Here is a 21,064-nt window from a genome sequence, read left to right on the forward strand (position 1 = left end):
TAGTCATGATTTTATGTGTTATATTTATTGAAAAAAGAAACCCTACATCAAAGGTAAGGAGTCAAATTAAGATAATCAGGCACTAATACAATGACAAAATGCATAAAGCCTCAGGAACAGGCCAAGTATGGAACAATATGATACAATAGCTGATGGTATCACAGCTGAAGTCACACAGCGTCAGTAGTTTTGTTACTAGTGAGAATACACAAAGAAAATACATTTCAAAGCATCAACAAGTATGCAAAAGCATTTAAAATGCTCATGTACATTCATTTTTACAGAAAAAACATGCAAAATCCCCAAATGGCTGTTTTACAAGATGCTGAAGTATGTAACAAATACACTACAATGCAGAACTTTGACGTAACATTCACTATCCAGGCTGCAAGCCTGGCAAGCTGTCTTAGCTTATCAACCCTTAACCCCCAATTTTACACAACATAGTTGAACTTTGCTCCTGTTCAATTCTCCATTTTTAATGTTATTCATGCCTGTATAAATTTGATACTTGCTATCGAAGAGTGCCGCTTTGGAGGCGTGCTGACACTTCATTCTTGGACAGAATGAGTGCGGCGCTCCGTGATAAGTGTTAAGAGTTTCAGGTTGGATTGAGTTGCAGTGAGAGCTGATTTCCTGCGGTATGTAATAGATCTTAAAAGTTTAAGGACACTTCATATTATGCTGTAGATAAGAACAAATGGGTCCTTGTCCTCATTTACTCAGGCATACTTCGATGTTTTTTGGTTGTTTCTCACTTCTGGGCCTCTCCTCAGGCTGTCGAGGACTTGTTGGTCATGCGAGAGTTGCTCTGTTCGGAGCCTCGGTCGCTGACTTTAAGCTTCATGCACGACTGCTTTTCGTCCATTAACATCTCTGCCGGTAGGCACCAGCAGCACAGACAGGACTAAAGAAGAAAAGAAACTGTGAGGCTTAGGCTGCGAGAAAAGAGGAAGAGTGTGAACACTGTTCGCACTTTGACGAAATAGTGACTGATTCTTACAGCTTTTTTTGTTGCAGCCTTAGAAACATTTCATCACTGTAAGAAATAAGCTTATTCTCTTTTCATTGTATCACTACTACTTTCGTTATGGTAGAGCTAAAGCCAGCAGCTAGTTAGCTTGGCACAGAAATTTAAGCCTTGTCTAGAAATAGTCCAAGTTAAAAATTTCTGGGACCAAACACTGAGGCGTCACTGAGAGTTAAAAACACTAAATGCTCTTTCATCTCCAATAAAATGATCAGTGTAGCCGTCCTTCCAGGTGTTACTATAAAGTTTAAAGGCCAAGCTTCTATGAAAAAGAAGATTTACAAGATTTAGCAAAGTTAGAAGTTAGTGGAAGGTTAGGCAGAGCAGGTTTCCACTTAAATATGAAATAACATTTTCTGAATGAATTTTTTTCTAAAAAACCCCCCAAAACTAAAACACATACCTGTATAACTTTGGAAGTAAACAAAGGCAGAAAAATAAACATGAACATCATTCAGAGGGTTAGTGAAGTTGGGTTAGTTGATATATAATAGTGTGCTATCTGGTGGCTAGCCTTAGAGCTATGGTTAAGCTAAAATAAATATAATAGTACATCAAAGATGTAGAATGAGGATTAAACTATTTTCAGTAAAAGTTCATACTGAGGATATCTGGTGGGCTGAGACAAACAGCATCATATGGCAGTAAGAAGAGGCCAAAAATGACAATAAATCAGCCTAGGGGTTGATATGTCGTCACTTAACTAGCGGATAGCTTAATTTTGTGTTGTAAAGACAAAAACCTGTGTCCACACGGGGAGCGATTAGTTCATTGTGCATTGCTTTCGAGCTGATGGTCGGTCGGCTATGATGTAGTGATCACTGGTATCCTAAGCCCTTTTTCCATTGGTACCTACTCAGATCAGGTTTTTTCAGGGTTTTCCATTAAGTCATAGTACCTGGTATCAGGTACTAAAATGGTACCTGCTCAGATGGAGTTCAAAGCGATCTGACCAGGCACTAAAATATGACATCGTCAGACTGCATGCCACCGAATGGCTGGTCAGTGGCGTTACTCGATGAGTTCTGAGAGAGTCTCATTCACGGAAATCAAAACTGCCATTTTGGATATTCCACATCGACGGTATTGGTTACAAAAAGCCACTTCCCCGAGTCTGACGAAAAGCCACAGACCGAGCAGCAGGTATATTGTTGCCTCGGTGTCCGCCTTTGCTGTAGCGTTCGTGTTGCACATTCGTGTTATGGGAGGCTCGGCCGTGTTGCTATAATGATGACCACGGTACTAGATTGTAATGGAAAACCAGGTGACCCGAGTTGAGTCCATCTGAGTAGATACTATTGGAAAAGGGGCTCTGCACGCTCATTGGTAGTTGCTTCAGTTGCTCGTCTCTATGTTGAGAATATTTTATTTCGGGACCTGCCTACTTTGAGGTACCAAAATTTTTTTTTCCTTTTAGTCACTTCACAATTCGGTAGTCAATGTGAATCACTTCCTGTGTGGATGCAGTTTAACACCAAGAAACAAAATACATTAGCACAATAACCAAAAAGTTAAGCCTTTTTTGAGTGAGTTACACTTTACCCTGAAGCAGTTCTTGAAGCGCTTGCTGACCATGTAGAGGGCGATGGGGTTGATACAGGAGTTGACGGATGCCATGTTGATGCCAATGTAGTCCAACACCAAAAAGAAACTAAAAGATGTCACAGTGGCATATTAGTCTTCCACTTCACACTGTCTTTGGGACAAGTTTTTTATCTGACTTCCCCTCCATACCTGAGCAATTCACAACGGTTTGGATCTTTTTCATCATAGATGGTGAGCTTCAGGATACGGCTGAGGTGGAGAGGCAGCCAGCACAGAGCGAAGACTAAAACCAGACAAAACACTGTCTTCGCCACCTCCCTCCGCTGAACACACACAAAAACACATAAATTACAGTTTGGCACTGAAGTAGCTGTGGTGAAACTTAAGCCTTAAAGGAATTAGGCATCATTGGAAACATGTTTTCCCCTAAAAATGTAAAACATTTGTTATCAGGAATCAAATTGAATTCAGTAGGAAATGGGAGTTGCAAATTAGGCAGAAAACAGTACAGAACATTACTTTAATAGCATTGTCTGTCTGTCCTCCTATTACATTAGGAAAAATATTACTTTAACTCAACTAAATCTATTGTCAGCAGTCAACAACAAACAGGCCTAATAAAGTGAGTTTCACCATCTAACCTGTTTTAAATGGTCGCTGAGCGCAATCTGCACGCCATTCTTCTTCCTCAGCATCTCACAGGTCATCAGGGTGTAGAAAATGGCAGTGCAGGCCAACGGCAGGCAGAAATATGCACTGAACAGCCACCAGTCCTTTGCTGATTTATAAAACTGCACAGAGAAGATAGCAGGACTGCACTGGATTAGGCACAAACATCTGTGCTGGAAATCTTTAGCTAAAGGTGAAGCATGTCAGAAGCAAATGGAGTTTAATGGTGTGTAACCACAGTCTGACCTGGTTGACTCCAGGGTGTGTTTCAAGTTGCTGTTGACATGCTTTTACAAATCAATTTATCATAAGACCCCAGTGGGAATAAATGTATCATTCTTTTTACATGAAGATAGACGAATGTAATGGCAAATACATTATATTCATGCATTACCTATTATGCTACACATAATCAACCGCTGTAGTGTTTTCTGTCACCCAAGTGGGGGATATTCTAATTCTTATGATCCATGACTTTTTTTCTTTTTGACAGTGTTTCATTTCTGTAAACTCTTCCTAACCCCGATCTAGGCGGGAAGCTGTCACAGTATGATTATGAGTGCTTGTGGTTTTAAGTGTACGTATAAGCGTATGCACACACATGTACACATTCACCTCTGCATCTGTCTGTCCATATAAGTATGTGTTATACGACATACAGCTATGTCAACACGTACTATTTTTCTGCACAGTGAACCACAGGCCTTTAAAAGTTGGTGTGTAGCTCACCCTCATGAATTCGGTTTTCTGCACGGGGTGCAGCAAGCAGATCCTCAAATGTTCTCCTTTGTAGTTCATGGTGATCATGTCGAAGGCTATCGCCTCTGGCACAGCCAGGATGATGGATATTATCCAGATGAGCGCTATCTCGATAGCCATCCATTTAGGAACTCCGATCCCTTTGATACGGCTCCATGAGGCCACGGCACGATACCTGGCAGATGCGTGACATGTGGAGTCAGTTAAAGGAAGTTTGATGCCTTGGGAAATGTACTTAGTCGCATTTTTGTTGAGAGGCAGCTCATAAGATGGCTATCACTGGTATATTTACATGGTGACTACATTGTACAATAAAGCAATTAAAAAATATATATAATTCATCTGTTTAAAATGTATTTATTCTTAAAGTTTTGCATTAGAAGTGCATGGCTCATTCAGCCAGACCCACTTGCTACCTGTTAGCCTTACCGCACGTAGGTCCACCACTAAACTGGGTCTCTCAACCACATTTTTAGTGTTGGCATTTTTAACAGAAATACAGTGGCTTCCTGTGTAGTTAAGTGATCTACCCATTAGGTCTCTGCTTAGCACTGTCTGTATCTGTATGACACACAAATATGTTTGCAGCTTGCTAACATGAACTGGCTAACTTGTAATGGCAAAAATGCTAAACCTGAGGCTTCCAAACAGCAGTCACGAAACCACTGGGCGATGCCATGGTGATTACGATACAGTGTGACACAGGTTACTGTTTTAATTCTTTCGCTTTTGCAATTTAAAAGAAAAATTGTGGATTTATCACCAAGATGTCTTTCATAACACTTTTTTTGGGGGGGGTTTATTTGCGCCCTTTTTTTGTTCACTGTTCAATAATGGCATTAACAAAATGTCAGTTTACTAATTTATCAAAATTAACAGCAGCCAGTGGGAACAAGAGCAAAAGTGAGGATAAAAAGTCACTGCTTTTTAATTGCAGTTGCGGCATTGAAAAAAAAAACAAGCAAAGATTGTTGTTCATTTGCCATGGCTTCATGCTTACCTGTCAATACTCAACGCACACAAACTCAGCACTGTAATCCCCACTGAGGATTTCTGCACAAATGGCACCAGCTTGCACAGAGTCACCCCAAATGGCCAATCCTCCGCCAGGAGCTGTATAGAGAGAGAAAGAGTTGATGACAGACTTAAACCATGGTAGGAAGGGAAGCAAATTTACTATCCCCCTTTTTTACTCAGCCTCAGGCATCCAGTGCAGGCCAGGCATGTGTGAACCTGAACTTATCGTTCTTTTCTTGCCAGGTTTAACATTTTGGTCTTTTCCTTCAAACCACAATGAGTCCTGTTTGCCTCAGTTTAAACTCCAGGCATTGTGACCAAGTGAGAAAACTCTCAGAGAAGAAGAAAACTCTGCTAAGCATGAAAGATATGGAACCTTTCATGCTGTCTTTGGATGGGTGTCTGGAATGTGATTGAAAACCTATTAAAATCAGATGTGGACATGTTTCTCTCCGTACCACCCCGTCTGTCCTGTCTTTGCTATGGTATGCGGCTGTGACCAGTTGTTTTAACATGCTTGCCCCCTTACCCAAATATACAGACGCTCTTGGTTCTGTCTCTCTCACTCACTCACTCACTCACTCACTCACTCACTCACTCACTCACTCACTCACACAAAAGGAGCCCAACAGATTAAAACATACCAGAGACATAAGGGGATATGGAGGGGCTCAGAATCCAGTAAGGTAATAACATTTTGAAAATTATGTGCAAGCCTGCTTTTACAAGCGTGTGTGTGTGTGTGTGTGTGCTCATGAGTTTAATAGGAATTTTTGAGTACTTGTCTGGGGTGCAGCTAAATATTTGTGCATGACCTCACAAAGTTACAGTCTTAAGGAGGGACTGTAAGTAAAAATAATGTTAAGCAGCTCATGCTTTCCTATGACTTAAGTACTGTTCCTATGCTATTCTGCAGTTTTTCTCACCTTATAAACATTAATGGGAATGGCGATGATGATATGCAGCAGGTCTCCAAGTGCCAGGCTGCCAATCAGTATATTTGGCCCGTTACGCATACACTTATTCTTATAGATGATCCTCAGAAGAGTGGAATTCCCAATAATACCGACAACGAAAACCAGGCAGGACACCACTGTGTTGATGTACTTGAAAGTGTCTCGGATTTCTGTGGGTCCGGTGCACATGGGTGGCAGGCGGCGGCGGGGCATGGTGCTGTTGGGCCGCACCGCACCCTGCACATCTCGTTCCACAAGCCCTAGTTTCTGGGTAACGGTGAGAGGCTCCTGGGGCACTTGTTTCTTTGGCTCCAGCTGTCCACTGGCCACAAGTATGTGGACTGCCAAAGCGAGTAACTCCAAGCAGAGGAGATGAGTCCTCATCCTTTGATTTTGACTGTGGCTTTTATCCAACAAACAGCCTGCAGCTGATCTTCTTTAGAGCTCCTGGAACACAGATTAGAAATACTGTGAACAGGCCTGGCGTTGGACTACAGCAGCAGTTCTTAGACTTTTTCTGGCATTCAGAAGCCGAAAACAGTTCGCACTCCACACCCCTCAAGTTTTTCTTTGATCAGAAATTAATTTAAACAAATGTGTGTGTGTGTTTTTAAAGTTCCCCCTTAAAAAAAAACGTAAGGAATTAATAATTCAAATAATTTTTACTTCATATTTTTCATCTGGCACCCGAACTCTGATGCGGTGGCCCCACTGGTAAGGTGCAGAGCCCCTACCAGTGGGGCCACCACATTTTGGTAACCACTGGGAGACAACCTCTTAGTATTGTCATAGTAGTATTATAGTCAGCTATTAGTTGAGGAATTTGAAGGTGTTGAAACTTTAACTTTGGCTAAAGGATCATTTTTATTTCCTTTTTTTTTTTGAGAGAATAAGGCGGAGTGTTTTTATTTCAGCCTTCCTTTGTATCTAATGTAGAAGGATGTCAAATCAAAGTCCCCTTAGATTCAAAAATGCCTTTTGGTTAGTTTCACTTCTCGTGGATGTTTGTGCGTCATTGTACTAAATGTTCAAGGCTAAATTACAAGGCTGTTTTTAGAATTCCTACCCTGAACAAGGAAAATACAACTGTTATAATATTCAATTAACAGCGGATGAGTGAAAGAAGACATAAATGCACTAGGTAGGCTGTAGGTTTCCCCCTTTTTATAGATTAAACAGTTAATTTAACACAGTCCCTAAATGAGTCAGTTAATGCTCTCCAGTTGCTCTTGTTAAAGTTCTTACTTACCAAACTCTGAAGTGGGAATTCTCCAATATCTGCGCCTCTTAGATCAAAGTTCCTCAGTAACTCTCAGGGTCTCAGGACAGAGAACATTTCCTAAAGCAGAGGAATATTGTTCCAACAGTGACAGTTCAGTCATCTCCAACAGCAGCAGTCCTCTCTGTCACTGGGGCCAAAGTTAATGAAAAAAATGTACAGTTATGTGACTCAGAGGCAGTCAGCAGTTCTACTGGTGCTCTCCTCTCCAGTACTGGCTGCTGAGTCTGGGTGTACACAGTCTCAAGAGTCTGCAGGGTTGATCCCTGCCCCCCTCCTCCACACCCCGCAACCCCCAACCCCTCCTCTTTTTATTTAGAGGAGGGAATAAGGGAAGATAGGCAGGATGTTCACGTTATTCATCAAAGTGCACCAGCATTAATGAAAGAAACGTGGTAAAATCAGTTCACAAGAGTTACGCTGTGGTTTTGTGGTACTAAGGGGTAAGTTTATGTCTCACAATAAAAAATGCATTTATTAGGATTCCTACAGAAGTTCACCATCACAGTTTTATCTGGCCTGTTTGAACGATTTCCCCTCTAACTGTGCAAGTTATCAATATCTGACATGAAGGTATTTCATTTAATATATATCCCCAACAGTTATATTCCTGTCATACTATCAGACAGCTGAGAGTCCAAAAAATGTATTTTAATATCAGTTTGAACTATAAGATCAGTAGTTTAAGTTTGCAAGCATGTTTTAAGTTAAATTGTGTCACATTTAAACACCATCCTGATGGGTCAAGGGTAAAGATGAGATAAAGATGTTGCTAGTAGTCTTTTAAAACCACTGTCTGTATGACACCTTTTTATAACAGTCTTGATATTGCCACCATGGGCCAACCTCCATCTGTGAAAAATTCCCAGAGTTCCTGGAGTGGCCACATGAGACCTAAAGCAAGTCATTCCACATTGACTCGCACATTAAACTGTACAAATGTACAGTGTTAAAAAGCATTTCGTTCTGATATTGTACCCCTTTCATAATTTTTTTTGTGGCTCAGCCATTTGGATTTTGTTAAAGGTTAAAGTTGAAGGTGTGGCTGCTTTGATTGACATGTTTTTGTTGATAGACATACTAGGCCTTACTTCCACTTACACGAGTCACTCAACATGACTTCTTGACCTTGTTTATGGTGTTTGTGGCTTTTGGAGCGTTTTCATGTAATTACATGTAATTATATGTAAGTAATGTGACTTGCTGTGAGGCACAGACCGTGTGAGAAGCTTGTGCTCCAGTTTTAGTGGTTGAACCTATTATTTTTTAAATTTGTCTGTTTAAGTAGCTGCTTATCAGTTATGTGCATCTGTGTGTCGCTCCCACCCAAACCCTCCATCCTATGCTGATATCAGCCCATTTGCACTGGCTGTTTTTGCTTCTTCTCTTTAACAAGGATAAACATGTTATGTCACTCCTCCACTTCTTTATTAATTTCTAAAAAAAACGGTCTGGTTAAACAACAATTTACTTTGGACAGACAAGGCCAAAGTGGATATTTGGCCACAATGCACAGTGGCACGTTTTGTGAAAACCAAACATAGCATATCAGCACAAGCACCTCATACCATCTGTCAAGCATGGTGGTGGAGGGGTGATGATTTGGGTTTCTTTTGCAGCTACAGAACTTGGGCATCTTGCAGTCACTGAGTCGACCATGAACTGCTCTGTATACCAAAGTGTTCTAGAGTCAAATGTGAGGCCATTTGTTTAACAGCCAAAGCTTAGCCCAATTTTGGTCTTCCTACAGATAATGAGTTTGAAAACAGCTGCAAATCTAGAACTGAATGACTGAAAAAGACTCATGAATTATGTTTTTTACACACTAACGTTGCATTTTGGCTTAGTTTTTCTTCGAAGTGGTAGAAAAAAAAAATTGAATTAATTAATTTGTTTGTTTGGTTTTTTTTTTTACCGTGACTGGACTTTAGACTTCCCTTCCTTTCCCAGCTCTTGGGCAGAAGTTAAATTAGCCATTAAAAAACAATGAACCATAAAAGAACATTTAAACCCATTACAGGAGAAACATATACAAAGGGAATATTTCTACACTGTATCACACATGTTAGGCTTTATCGTTTTTAAGTCATTGAACACTCCGTTCTGTTTCTTTGTGACCGTCTCATGTTGAGCCAAACACAATAAATAAAGGAGTTCTTGTTCTTGCTGTCAGGAGGTTGCCAGCTTATTTTCTAATGGGCATGTGAGGAGGGTTTTCGCATATGCACTCCCCTGATCACAGTTGGTTAGATACCACAAAGAACACACTCCTGGTCATTTCCAAATTGACTTAGCTGAATGTTGTGCTTACTTGGCTGGCTTTCACAGTTTACTCCATGGTACCACTACCAGGACTCACACAGACTGAGGTTGAGGAAAGGAACTGAAAGACAGTTATAACTGGGGCTAACAGCAGACACAGTATGCAGAGTTTATGTGGACAGTTAGGAGCTGGCAGAGCTTGGGTGGTAATAATAAATTAAATGATAAGTGGCATGACTTCTTAACTCTTCCTTTGAATAATCAGGGAAATAATGAAATTACTTGTTTAAGTAATATCACAATCTCACAAGTAATGGTAAATGGACTGGTTCTTATATAGCACTTTCCTACTCTATCTGAGCACTTAAAGCGCTTTATAAATTATAAATAATGTCAAGTGAAAAATAGTGCATAAATCAGGGGATACAACAGGCAAACAGGATAAAAAAACAAATGGAGATCACCATAAGTAGATGAAAATAGTACATTTTCTGCGCAATTGTTTTTATATTCTCACAAGTCAGGCTCTAAGTGCTGCATAAACAGATCTCTGCACTCCATACATTTGTACTTGTAAAAATAATTTAGCAGTAAAAAAACAACAACAAAAGTTTGAAAGGTAACATATTGATTAATATTAGTTAAAATGCTTTCAATTAGCCTAGTTATTAGTTTAAATATGCAAATTAGATGGTATTTTGTCAAGCCCACATTTTTTTTCTTTTACAGATATTTCAAGTAATGTGAAATAAAGAGTCATAGGTGTATTTTTGAGATTTCTTTTCAAGAGTCTTTAAATAATAGCCCTAAATCTCCAAATTAACAAGTGCATGAAGAACATTTCTGCCTCTTATCTTAAGTAGTTTACATAAATACTTCTTTATAGCCTTTTACCCTCAAGCTCATGTTTTATTGTCTCTTATAGGCTATTAGTAAGAGGTCCTCACCCTCCTTGTCTAACTGTGACTCATGTCCCAATAAACAGATTTACAATTTAAAGCAAAGAGCATCTGAATCCTTCCTTTCAGCATTGTCCGTGTTTTTACGAGAGCGTTATGTGCTGGTTAGTGTGTGGAGAACCCCTCTCATCTCTCAAAGTGGGTGTCTTTATTTGTCCTCAGGTCCTGTGAGGACAAAGGGCCGGGTTGTTTCTGAACAAGCAAAGATTCACTACCATCAGTGTCAACGTGAGGCCAGCTTACTGAGAACACAACATGGCCTCTGAGCATGCTCTGTTAGATGCAGGACCAACTGATTTACAGCTGAAATATGTGTGTATGTGTCTCAGTGTGTCCTTATCCAAGAGGGTCAGAAAAGGCCGATTGGGCTTTGCTCTGAAGCCTTGCACACTATGTGATGGGTTAAAATAAAGAGTAATTATCTGCTACTTTATTAGAGCTATATTTGAAGCTCGATTCATCCACCAATCATGTGTTTGTGTTGAATTTGCACTAATGCAGAAGCTGCGATGTTGGACGTGTTTTACCTGCACTGCATTATTTGGGTTACTTCATACTCTCTTGACCTCATCTATTCATATAAAAAAAGATGCCCTGTGTAGGAGAAACAGTGATTAATAAGAACTAATGATTAAATAAAGTGGTTTATACACATTTGAAACTTTTACAAGGGAATGCTTTAAAATTAGGAGCTTCACTGGAAGCTGTTAAGAGTTCAACAAGGACGTGACGTTGTTCAAAATTAAATCCAGTATGTTTTTTAAATTTTCACTGTCATGCCACTTTTTGGTTCCACACTGTAGATTTCGATTTGTCGCATTAGAGGAGATAACAATGCAAACATCCCGGACAACTCTAAGATGATAAAGAGAAAACAGACTTCAGTGAGCCTGATCTGCTCAACCAGTTTCTTTCTGGCTTGCGGGCTCTGATGGCAAAAGCACGATCACCTTTAAAATTAGGCAATGACTTTCTAAAAGCCAAAAGGATTCCAGCTGAGGAACTGAGGCTGCAAATGTGCTCATATGGGTTCCACATTTCTGCTATGTAGCTCGGGGCCAGACCCAGATATGCTTTGAAAATATTCAGCAGAATCCTAAAATCATTTCTAAAACTTACAGGAACGAATGAACCAATTGGGGTGATTAGATGACCTCTGCTAAATCTACAAACAAGCCTATTGGTATTCTTATGGACTGTCATTGGATTCTATAGAGTGACCTTTCTGTATTTCAGAAGAGACAAGTCTTGAGAAAATAAATACATAACTTTTTCCAGTGTGGTTTTTAATTTAAAGAAATTTAAGAACATTGGCAAATCATCTAGTTAACAGAGATTGGGAGCTTCTTACCACCAGATGTAATGCTAGTTATTGATTTGGACATGTCCTCACCATTCCTAATAAATTCTACACGCTTGTGCAATGGTGTACATTTTCACACAGTCTCTCCTTGGACATTTTCATGAAGTGACACTCAATTGGACAAACAAAATAGTGGCAAATATGAAGACAAAAATACAGTCGGAACTTCAAAATAAATCAGTAAATCAAGACCAGTTTATTCCAGGGTATCACCCAACTAATGAACGAGTATTAAACAGGAAGTTGCAGAAATTTTTTCCATTCCTAATACAGCTATTAGGTATAGGGTTAGGGTTTTAAGACACTACTTGACCATTTAACATGCATTTGTAATGCTAATGATAATAGTATCCTCAGTGTTTCCTTACCATTCCATACCTCTGTCTTGTTTTTGTGTTGGTTTCACTTCCTGTTTTATTTTGATAATCACTTTTTCTTGTGGATCTATTGGAGTTTTACTTGAGTTTGTTCACTTCTTAATTCCCTGTGTCTACCCTATATGTATTCCTGGCTGTTGCTCAGATAGTAAAGCGGGTCATCTATAAATCAGATGTTCGGTAGATTTATCCCCAGCTCCTGTGGACCACATGCTAAAGTATCCTTTGTCCATGGATACAGTAGAGTTGCCCAGAGTTGCCTCTGATGCATCCACTGCAGCATTAGTGTGTATGTGAATATTAGAAAGTGCTTAGGCATAGATCTGTATGAAGGTTTTTGTGCATGAGTGAATGAGACTTCTAGTAAGAAAGCACTTTTAGTGCTCAATTGAGTAGAAAAGCACTTTTCTACGCTAGTGCATTTGCCATTTACCCTTTCTCCTTTGTCCATTAACCGTGCTCATATTTTCTGGTTCACTCAGCCTCGTCTTGCTTGTTTCAGATCCCTGTTTTGTGTTTTCTTTTTTTCTTTTACTGGACTTTTGAAACAGCCAAAAAAAAGGATCTCTGTTTTTGTTCATTTTTGTCAGCCTCCATGTCCTGCTTTTATGTCCTCCTCTCTATGCTGACAGTTCACTTTAGTTGGAGCATACAAACACTTTTTATGGCTAAGCTGTCATAGGAACTGTCACCCAATGTTTGGCACATTTTATCATGTATACTAAAAAATACATCAGTTACAACACCCTCCCTGTCTCTCAGAGGGATCTGGCTTGAAAAGGCCAGCACATATATTGCAATTTGAAGGTTCTCCCACATTGATAGGACTCAGCACAGTTATATCTCTCATTAGAGAATAGCCTGTTACAAAATGTCTCCCATGTTTCCTTTCTCTCTCTGTCCTGCTTGTATTTTATCTCATGCATCTTTTCTCTCTCTCACTGCTCTGTCTTCTCTCCAGGCTTTTTCTCTGTGCTTCACGCCCTCTAACCACCTCCAGGGTTTGATTTTCCCCTCTGTTCTGAAACATAAAGGAGACACTGTGCCCCTCTAACACTCCTCACATCAACTAGGCACCAGTGAAATGACTAAACCGCTGCCCTCAGGCTAGCCAGGACACAGTACATTTGCACATCTGTATATTTATGTTATTGCATCTGCATGTGCGCGTGTTTAGTCTCCTTAAGGCCATCTTCCTCTCTGCCTTTCTCTCTTTAATGACCCTCTTAGACATCAGCACAACACTTATGTATGTATCTGTTGTCTAAAGGTCTTAATCATGAGCAGCAGAACACACCGCTAACAGAGACTGTGAGAGAAAAAGGCTTATAAGGTTCAGGGATCCATTTTTTTGTTATCCACTCTGGATAGTGATTAACAATAATCAACAACTCTGAGATTAACAATGACTGGACAAGTACAGTTAGGATGAACAAGGATTGGATCTGAACTGAATAGTTTTTTTTTTGACAGTGGAACTGACCTGTTCTTCTGCAAGGTCCCAGGATAAAGTCACTAGAGTTAAAGGTGTAATTCCTGAGATTCCTCAGGTAGAATTGAGCATACTCCCAAAACTGGAGATGTTATTAACTGGCATGCTGCAGCCACTTAACAGCTGCTTTCACCTTCCCTTAGTCAGCTTTTACCTGCCCACTCTTGATGATATAACCCATTAAGCTCACAAGGACACATGAAACTTGCACTTCTCTGCTTTTACAAATAATTTGTGCTTTAAAAGTTTCCATGGTGCCTGTTTTACGGAAAAAACAGGATGTCAGCTATATCTGTCTAGATATACAAAAACAAACCAGCTTAGCCATCACAAAGCACTGACAACAGAAACACAGCAAGGTGCATTAGTTAATCCGAAGGGAATTATCACATAATCAAAATGTCTGAATGATTTGTTGAAGGAATTTTTCTATTTCTTGTTCTCTCTGATTCCTACCAGGCATTGTGCAGATTCAACTTGGAGAAGACAGTGGCATCCTGCGCAGGTTCAGAAGCAGAATTAATGGCAAGCAAAGGGCATTTACTTTTGATAGTGATGCTGTTTAACTCATGGTAGTCAATGTATGGGTAAAGTGTCTTGTCTTTCTTTTCAAAAAAACCCTGGAAAAAGATGGCCGAATGATTCTAAATGAATGATATTCTAAGGAGCTTGGAAAGAAAAGCGTCTTTTCTTTAAGTTTCTTGAAGATGTTTCACCTCTCATCCAAGAAGCTTCTTCAGTCTTCAAGAAACTTAAAGAAGTCCAGACGGTTTTCTTTCCAGGCTCCTTATACTATGATGACCTGGATGACTGAGAACCTTCACAGACGATTCCGAGATATATTTATACGTCACCTCACATTCAGGACATGACATGTTAGAGCAACTTATGGGAAACGTGGTTTCTTAGCTTTGCAGGAATCAGTAGTCTCGGTAGGGGATTTGGTTCAGTGCTCATACAGAAACTGGCAGGCATGCACCTTTGGGCAAAGCACTCACCGGTAACCCAAAAGGTTGATTCTGTTCATCTGGACGTATCGTTTTCAGTGGGAGAAACATTTAGTCACTCATCCAAGTGACTTCTTCAGTCTCAGCTGACTGCAGGTTTCCCCAACCTTATAAAGAGTACATTTGCACAATACTTGAACCTAGCCCACTGAATGAACAATGGACTGTGAGGTCAGTTCCTTGATCATTAATATGCAAACTGTCATGACCATTGATCAGCAACCGCTGATCAAAGCCCATTGATCATTGATAAATGACCATGAGTACCATTCACAGAGAGTTGGGGAATGGCTACAATCACAGCATTGTAAGATGGTGAAAGATGTACCCTTAGGCCCCCTCCTCGATTCAGAGATGGTCTTTCCCTTTTCACGTAAATGGCCTCCTTGACTCCGCGCTCAAACCAGCGTTCCTCCCTGTCCAAGATATGTACATCCTCATCATTGAAAGAGTGTCCACTGGCCTGTAGGTGTAAATAGACTGCAGAGTCCTGGCCTGACAAGTTAGCTCTTCTGTGTTGTGCCATCCACTTCACCAGAGGTTGTTTGGTTTCCCCGATGTATAAATCCTGGCAATCCTCCTGGCACTCAACATGGTACATTGTTACTCTGTTTGTGTCAGGGGACCAGATCCTTGGGGTGGACCAATTTTTGGTGCATCGTGTTTTTGGGGTTTAAAAGCCACGGAGACACGGTGTTTAAAAAATGCGTCTCAACTGTTCCGATACTCCTGACACATACGGCATCACTAAGGGTTTTTGCTTAGGCAGAAGTTGTCCTTCTCTCTTGGATCGGCTGGAGCTTTAGGTGCCTTCCCAGCTTTGACAAATGCCCAGCTCGGATAACCATTTTTACTCAGGGCCTTCCACTCACCAGTATGTCTTCTTTGCTGCTACTTTGCATCTGAATGCATACCTCTGTAGTAGAGGAGCAGAGACAGTAGTGCTGTCTCTGCCACAGCCTCAGAAGATTATTATGTGCATCATTGGCATTTTAAGAGTGATCAAAAACTCAATCAAATTCTTTCCCAATTCTGTACCCACTTCAGAGCCCTGAGTCATAATAGATTAACTATGCAAACGATTTCGACTTAATCTGAGGAGTATGACGACCAAAAACCCCGCTAGCAGCAGGAACCCCTAACACTTTCCCAACTCACCAGTGTAAACTTCAAGGTGGGATATGGAGGCTTCTCTGATCAGCAACAGCTGATTTGGGAAGGGGGAAGAAGACGCAGCAGTGGCAGTGTAGATGTCAGAGCTAGAGGGGTTGATGAGGGTATTAAATGAGTGACTTCCTGATGAGCTAGCTCTCAGTTGAGAGATGTTGTTCTGTTCATACCTAAAGAACTTGGTCATGCTTTCCTAAGAAAACTCCCTTGTTGATACGTGCTTGCTGTACCGGGTTGATGTCCACTGAGCTCATGGTAGCCAGATTTTCTTTTATGGTTTGTTTCCAAAGTCCCAATGAGAGGACACACTTTGAAGAGGTTCAACATTTTTAATGAATAACTTATGGTTACAAAATGGGTGTGTACTTGTGGTTAGTTTAAGAATTCAACTCAGTGTTCAATTGAAGACTTTAGTTCAGTCGATGTCATTTCAATTTTTCTTTTCTCAGTTTGAGACCAGTTACCAACAGTGTTGGTCAAGTTACTTGAAAAAAGTAATCAGTAACTAATTACTGATTACTTCCCAAAAGGTAATCCTGTTACTTTACTGATTACTTATTTTCAAAAGTAATTAGTTACTTAGTTACTTATTACTTAGTTAAAGTAAGTAAGCATGATAAACATGATTTACACCCTAAATAGGTGATAAAGCGATAGATCTTTCAGCCCAATTCTACATTTTGTACATATTCCATCATATAAAATGTAATCAAATGAAAAAGTCTCTTTTTAAAACTTGTTTTATTAGTTTAAATCTTTTAACTTTATGCATCAGGCAAACATTAAATTATATGCAACATTCTCTAACTGGAAGAAATTTGTTTAACATTTAAACCTATTTTCTGCATATTCTAGCATATAAAATAAAATAGGTTTTTGTGTTTACACTCACTCTTTCAAATAGATGCACGTAAAACACAGCAGAAAATAAATAAAATCAAAAACTCAGCTGTCCTGTTGCTCTATTTTCCACCTGTATAGCAGGAGTGGGGCCTATGGAGGTTTGCCCTGGTGCAGGTGTGCCGCAGCGGTCAGTGGAAGGATCCGGCAGTTTCTCTGTGAATTTCACATTCCAGTGGCAGCGTATTTGGTGCTTACTCGGAAGTTTAGGGGTTTTTTCGCTGTAAAACGAAGATTTCTTCCCACGCAGTGAACAACGTCACTTTTTACGGAATCAAACTCAAAGTAAGGTCAGTACTTCCACGCTTTAAACACTGCACGCTCATACTCTCTCCCGCACTGGTTATATTATCCATTTTTGATCTGCACACAGCTGTTGCCACGACCGTCGCACTCGCTTACGTCATTGTCATGAGACACTCTTGCAAAAAAATCACGGTTTTAGTAACGCAGTAACACAGCGTGCTTACGGGATAGTAACAGTAATCTAATTACCTTTCTTGCAATAGTAATCCCTTACTTTACTTGAAAAAAGTAATCGGATTACAGTAACGCATTACTGCCCATCTCTGCTTACCACTGGTTTTGGGCACAGGTGGGGTTTTTTTGGTATTTGGTTTTGGTTTTGGTTCTGCTGATTTCCAGATTTCCAAAGGCTTTTTCTCGGTGGTGGGAGAGTGAGACAGGCAAATTGACCAGAAGCCAGGATTGTGGTGAATAGATAAGACAATAGCACATATGCTGTATTCTGAACTGATGTATAAATGAGTCAGTGGCTTTTTCCTACCTGTGGTGTCATATGGTAGGAAATGTTTTCTTAATTTAAGGGCATAGACAAAATCATCTAATTGATGGAGATTTGGCACTCTTAGCACACATGTCACATTGGGTATTGTTAGGAACATCTTCATACCATCCCTAATGAATTCTACATGCTTGTATAATGGTGCACATTTTCACACGGTCACATCTTGGAGACGTCCATAAATTACACTCAAAATTGAACAAACAAGAAATGAAAGATGAATGAAAGATTAGTTTGTTATAGGGTAGCTGATGACTGAGTTAAACTCTGGTGATTTATGACCTGAACGTTTACATCAGTACCAGATAGCAATGTCCAAAATGTTTGCTTCTATCCCAATCCTGCTATCAGAAAGTGCTCATGTGCTTATATGGTTTTTGGCTTCCGTCCTTGTGAATATTTGCCCCCTCTTGATGGCCTCTTCCTACCTGGGCTACATTGCTTAATCATCCCTGTGTCGATGTATTGTCTTTCCATTTGTTCTTTGTCAGACTGTCTTTTTGTGCTTTGTGCATTCCTGTGTTATGTTTCCTTTGAGACTTTGTTTATTGGAGTTTTGCAACAGCCAAGTAAAGGCTCTGCTCTTTTTGTTCATTTTGTCAGCCTCCTTGTCCTGCTTTTTTGGCCACTGTAAAGGCACCAGTACACCCTATGTGCTGGCCGCTTAGTTTTTCCACAAAATCTAATGTTTCAACATCTCCCAATGTATAATCTGTGACTTGGAGCTCCAGCACCAGCATATTGTTAAAATGATGATAAAATCACGATCATACACCTGTGACTCCAACACAGCTGTGGCAGCAGCGCAACACATCAGGTTGCAGAAATCAAGAGGTGTATAACTGGCCGAAACAGCAGCGCATACCAGTGAGCATAAAAGCAGCCATGCACTTTAGCTGGAGCACCTGTATAACTTTACGGCTAGGCTTCCACAGGAATTGTTAATCAACTTTTATAATTTGCACTAAAAAAACACATCACTGTTTTTTTTAGTTACAGTTACAACACCCTCCCTGTCTCTCAGAGGGATCTGGCTTGAAAAGGCCAGCACGTATATTGCAATTTGAAGGTTCTCCCACATTGATAGGACTCAGCACAGTTATATCTCTCATTAGAGAATAGCCTGTTACAAAATGTCTCCCATGTTTCTCTTCTCTCTTTGTCCTGCTTGTATTCTATCTGATGCATCTTTTCTCTCTCTCTCTCACTGCTTTGTCTTCTCTTCTGGCCCTTTCTCTGTGCTTCACGCCCTCTAACCATCTCCAGGGTTTGATTTTCCCCTCTGTTCTGAAACAAAAAGGAGACACTGTGCCCCTCTAACACTCCTCACATCAACTAGGCACCAGTGAAATGACTAAACCACTGCCCTCAGGCTACCCAGGATGCAGTGCATTTGCACATCTGTGTATCTGTGCTATTGCATCTGCATGTGTGCATGTTTAGTCTCCTTAAGGCCATCTTCCTCTCTGCCTTTCCCTCTTTAATGACCCTCTTAGAGGTCAGCACAATATCTTATGTATGTGTCTGTTGTCTAAAGGTCTTAAGCATGAGCAGTAGAACAGGCCACTAACAGAGAGAAAACCTGCTAGTTTTCTACAAGCACTACACACAGAGAAGAACAGAGGGCTCACTGAATGGCATGCCGCTGAAAAACCTCTCTGATGGAATAACAGTTTCTGCTGTTCTGCTGCTGTTCTTGGAAATATGACAGATTTTCTCCAGCTGATATTAAGGTGCCATGCAGGAATATTTCACATATTGCACATGAAAGGGTGCTGCTGGTTGACATCCACGGCTGCTGTGAGTGAACACACGGCGAGCGTGCACAAAAGCAGAAAAACACAAGAATTAAGGCTTCGAATAAAAACAGAACATGGCCTACGATAGAAAACACGCCCTCCGCTTTCACATATGTGCATTGTGCTCGTGTGTGTAGCTGTGTGCGCTTTGGATAACATTTAACAGATGTTAAATATCTACGTCTGCAGTGATTTATGCTGTCTGGAAGACTTTTTCTTTCCACAGTGGTGCTCCTTCTTTCCCCACTTGCACCTCTCCTCCACACATAAACTCCCGCACTTTATATGTTTCTAGAGCCACTCACTGGGGATTTTCACCATGAAGACATCACACCACCTGCCTTCCTTAGGTGTATATCTTCTTTTCCATTCCCTCCTTTATGTAAAAAAAGATTAATCTTCACCATCTCTGCTGCTCTCCATTCACCTCCTGGGAAAGCTGCTGTGTTTATTTGACGTGTGGCGTCAGACTTATATGTACACAGCAGCAGCAGCTCAAGTGTTTCAGTCTGTTTGGACTTTCACCTTCGATAGAAACACAGTCGCAGCCAGAGCCCTGCAAAAGACAATAACGTATCCCGTGTCAAAGAGTGATAAAGTAGTGAATTAACACATGTGGACCTAACGGGTTAGGTACAAAGGATTCACTGTGAGAGAACGTGACTCAGTAGATCCTCCATCTCACTCTGTCTCGTGCCTTTTTGAAAAAACACAGCAGTTAAACCAGTTTAAGAATAATTATTACAGTACTAGTTAGTTGTTTGTCGACATGTAATCCAAATCAGACCATGTAGCCTTTAGACTACATCAGTTAGCTAGGTTCGAAGAAAGAAAACCATCTTGCATAACTGTTGACAACACACCCTGGCCCCTTGTCTTGCTAATAACTGAGCAAGGCTATAGTGATTAATTCAGCTTGAGTAAGCTTTAACTTAAACTGTAGGCTTACCTTATACGTTACAGTATGCCTGCATAGTTTCTCATTCATCCAGGTCATGGTAGACTTACCTGGGATACCTGGGATTCATCACTTTTTGTTTGCAGAACTGAAGAAGCCTCTTGGATGAGAACTAAAATGTCTTTACGTGTTCCTTTTTTTTCACCTTCCTTTTTTTGAGCTCTTAAGATCATACGTTACCATTTGATCAGTCTTATCTTGACCGGCTATCAAGGAGGAGTTTAGAATGGGAGGAGGACCCAAAGAGCTTTTGGAGGAAGCCCATACAGGGCTAGCTCAGAGAGATAGACAACCTTTCACACCCACAGCCAATTTACATTCACCAGTTAAACCAGCAAGCATGTTTTTGGACTGCGGATGAGTATTTGGAGAGCAGTCACAGAGGTACAGAGAGAACGTGCTATTCCACACAGAAGGGCCTCTCCCTCTGGCTCAAGGATTCAAAGCCTGAATCTTCTTGTTGTGAACCCACGGTGCTAAACATTGCAACCACTGTGCCAGCCCTGTCTGTTCTCAGTTTTATTTCATTTGTCAGTGTTATTCTTACACATTGCGTCCTTAATAGTGTTCACGTTCAGCTGGCTAGTTCTTAGTCTGTTAATTCTCAACAATGGAGCGACACTGACATGGCAAAAAAAGAAGAATACGCTGCAGGCAGAAATATATACTGTATTCCTCCACATATCTGTCGGTGCTATCCTGACACTCCTCAGGATT

At 40.5% G+C, this 21,064-nt stretch overlaps 1 protein-coding gene across 1 annotated transcript; it reads right to left on the minus strand.

Annotated features, from left to right (window-relative positions):
• ednrba (endothelin receptor Ba) lies at positions 1–7,497 on the minus strand. Its single transcript, XM_003453291.5, has 8 exons — positions 7,226–7,497; positions 5,947–6,423; positions 5,004–5,116; positions 3,974–4,178; positions 3,217–3,366; positions 2,765–2,898; positions 2,573–2,681; positions 1–907 (listed from the first exon to the last, which is right to left on the minus strand). The coding sequence occupies exons 2-8, from the start codon at positions 6,358–6,360 to the stop codon at positions 773–775; spliced, it is 1,260 nt and encodes a 419-aa protein (XP_003453339.1). The 5' UTR covers positions 6,361–6,423; positions 7,226–7,497; the 3' UTR covers positions 1–772.
• Positions 7,498–21,064: the final 13,567 nt, after the last annotated feature.

This window comes from Oreochromis niloticus, linkage group LG18 (genome assembly GCF_001858045.2).
Source record: "Oreochromis niloticus isolate F11D_XX linkage group LG18, O_niloticus_UMD_NMBU, whole genome shotgun sequence".
In the NCBI taxonomy this organism is placed as follows: domain Eukaryota; kingdom Metazoa; phylum Chordata; class Actinopteri; order Cichliformes; family Cichlidae; genus Oreochromis; species Oreochromis niloticus.

Excerpts from the sequence above, each read along its gene's own strand:
- ednrba (XM_003453291.5), bottom strand. The coding sequence starts at position 6,360 with ATGAGGACTCATCTCCTCTGCTTGGAGTTACTCGCTTTGGCAGTCCAC. Across the intron at positions 5,117-5,946 it reads TTCCCATTAATGTTTATAAG|CTCCTGGCGGAGGATTGGCC; the intron begins GTGAGAAAAACT and ends CTCTCTATACAG. Across the intron at positions 908-2,572 it reads GCTTCAAGAACTGCTTCAGG|TCCTGTCTGTGCTGCTGGTG; the intron begins GTAAAGTGTAAC and ends TTTCTTCTTTAG.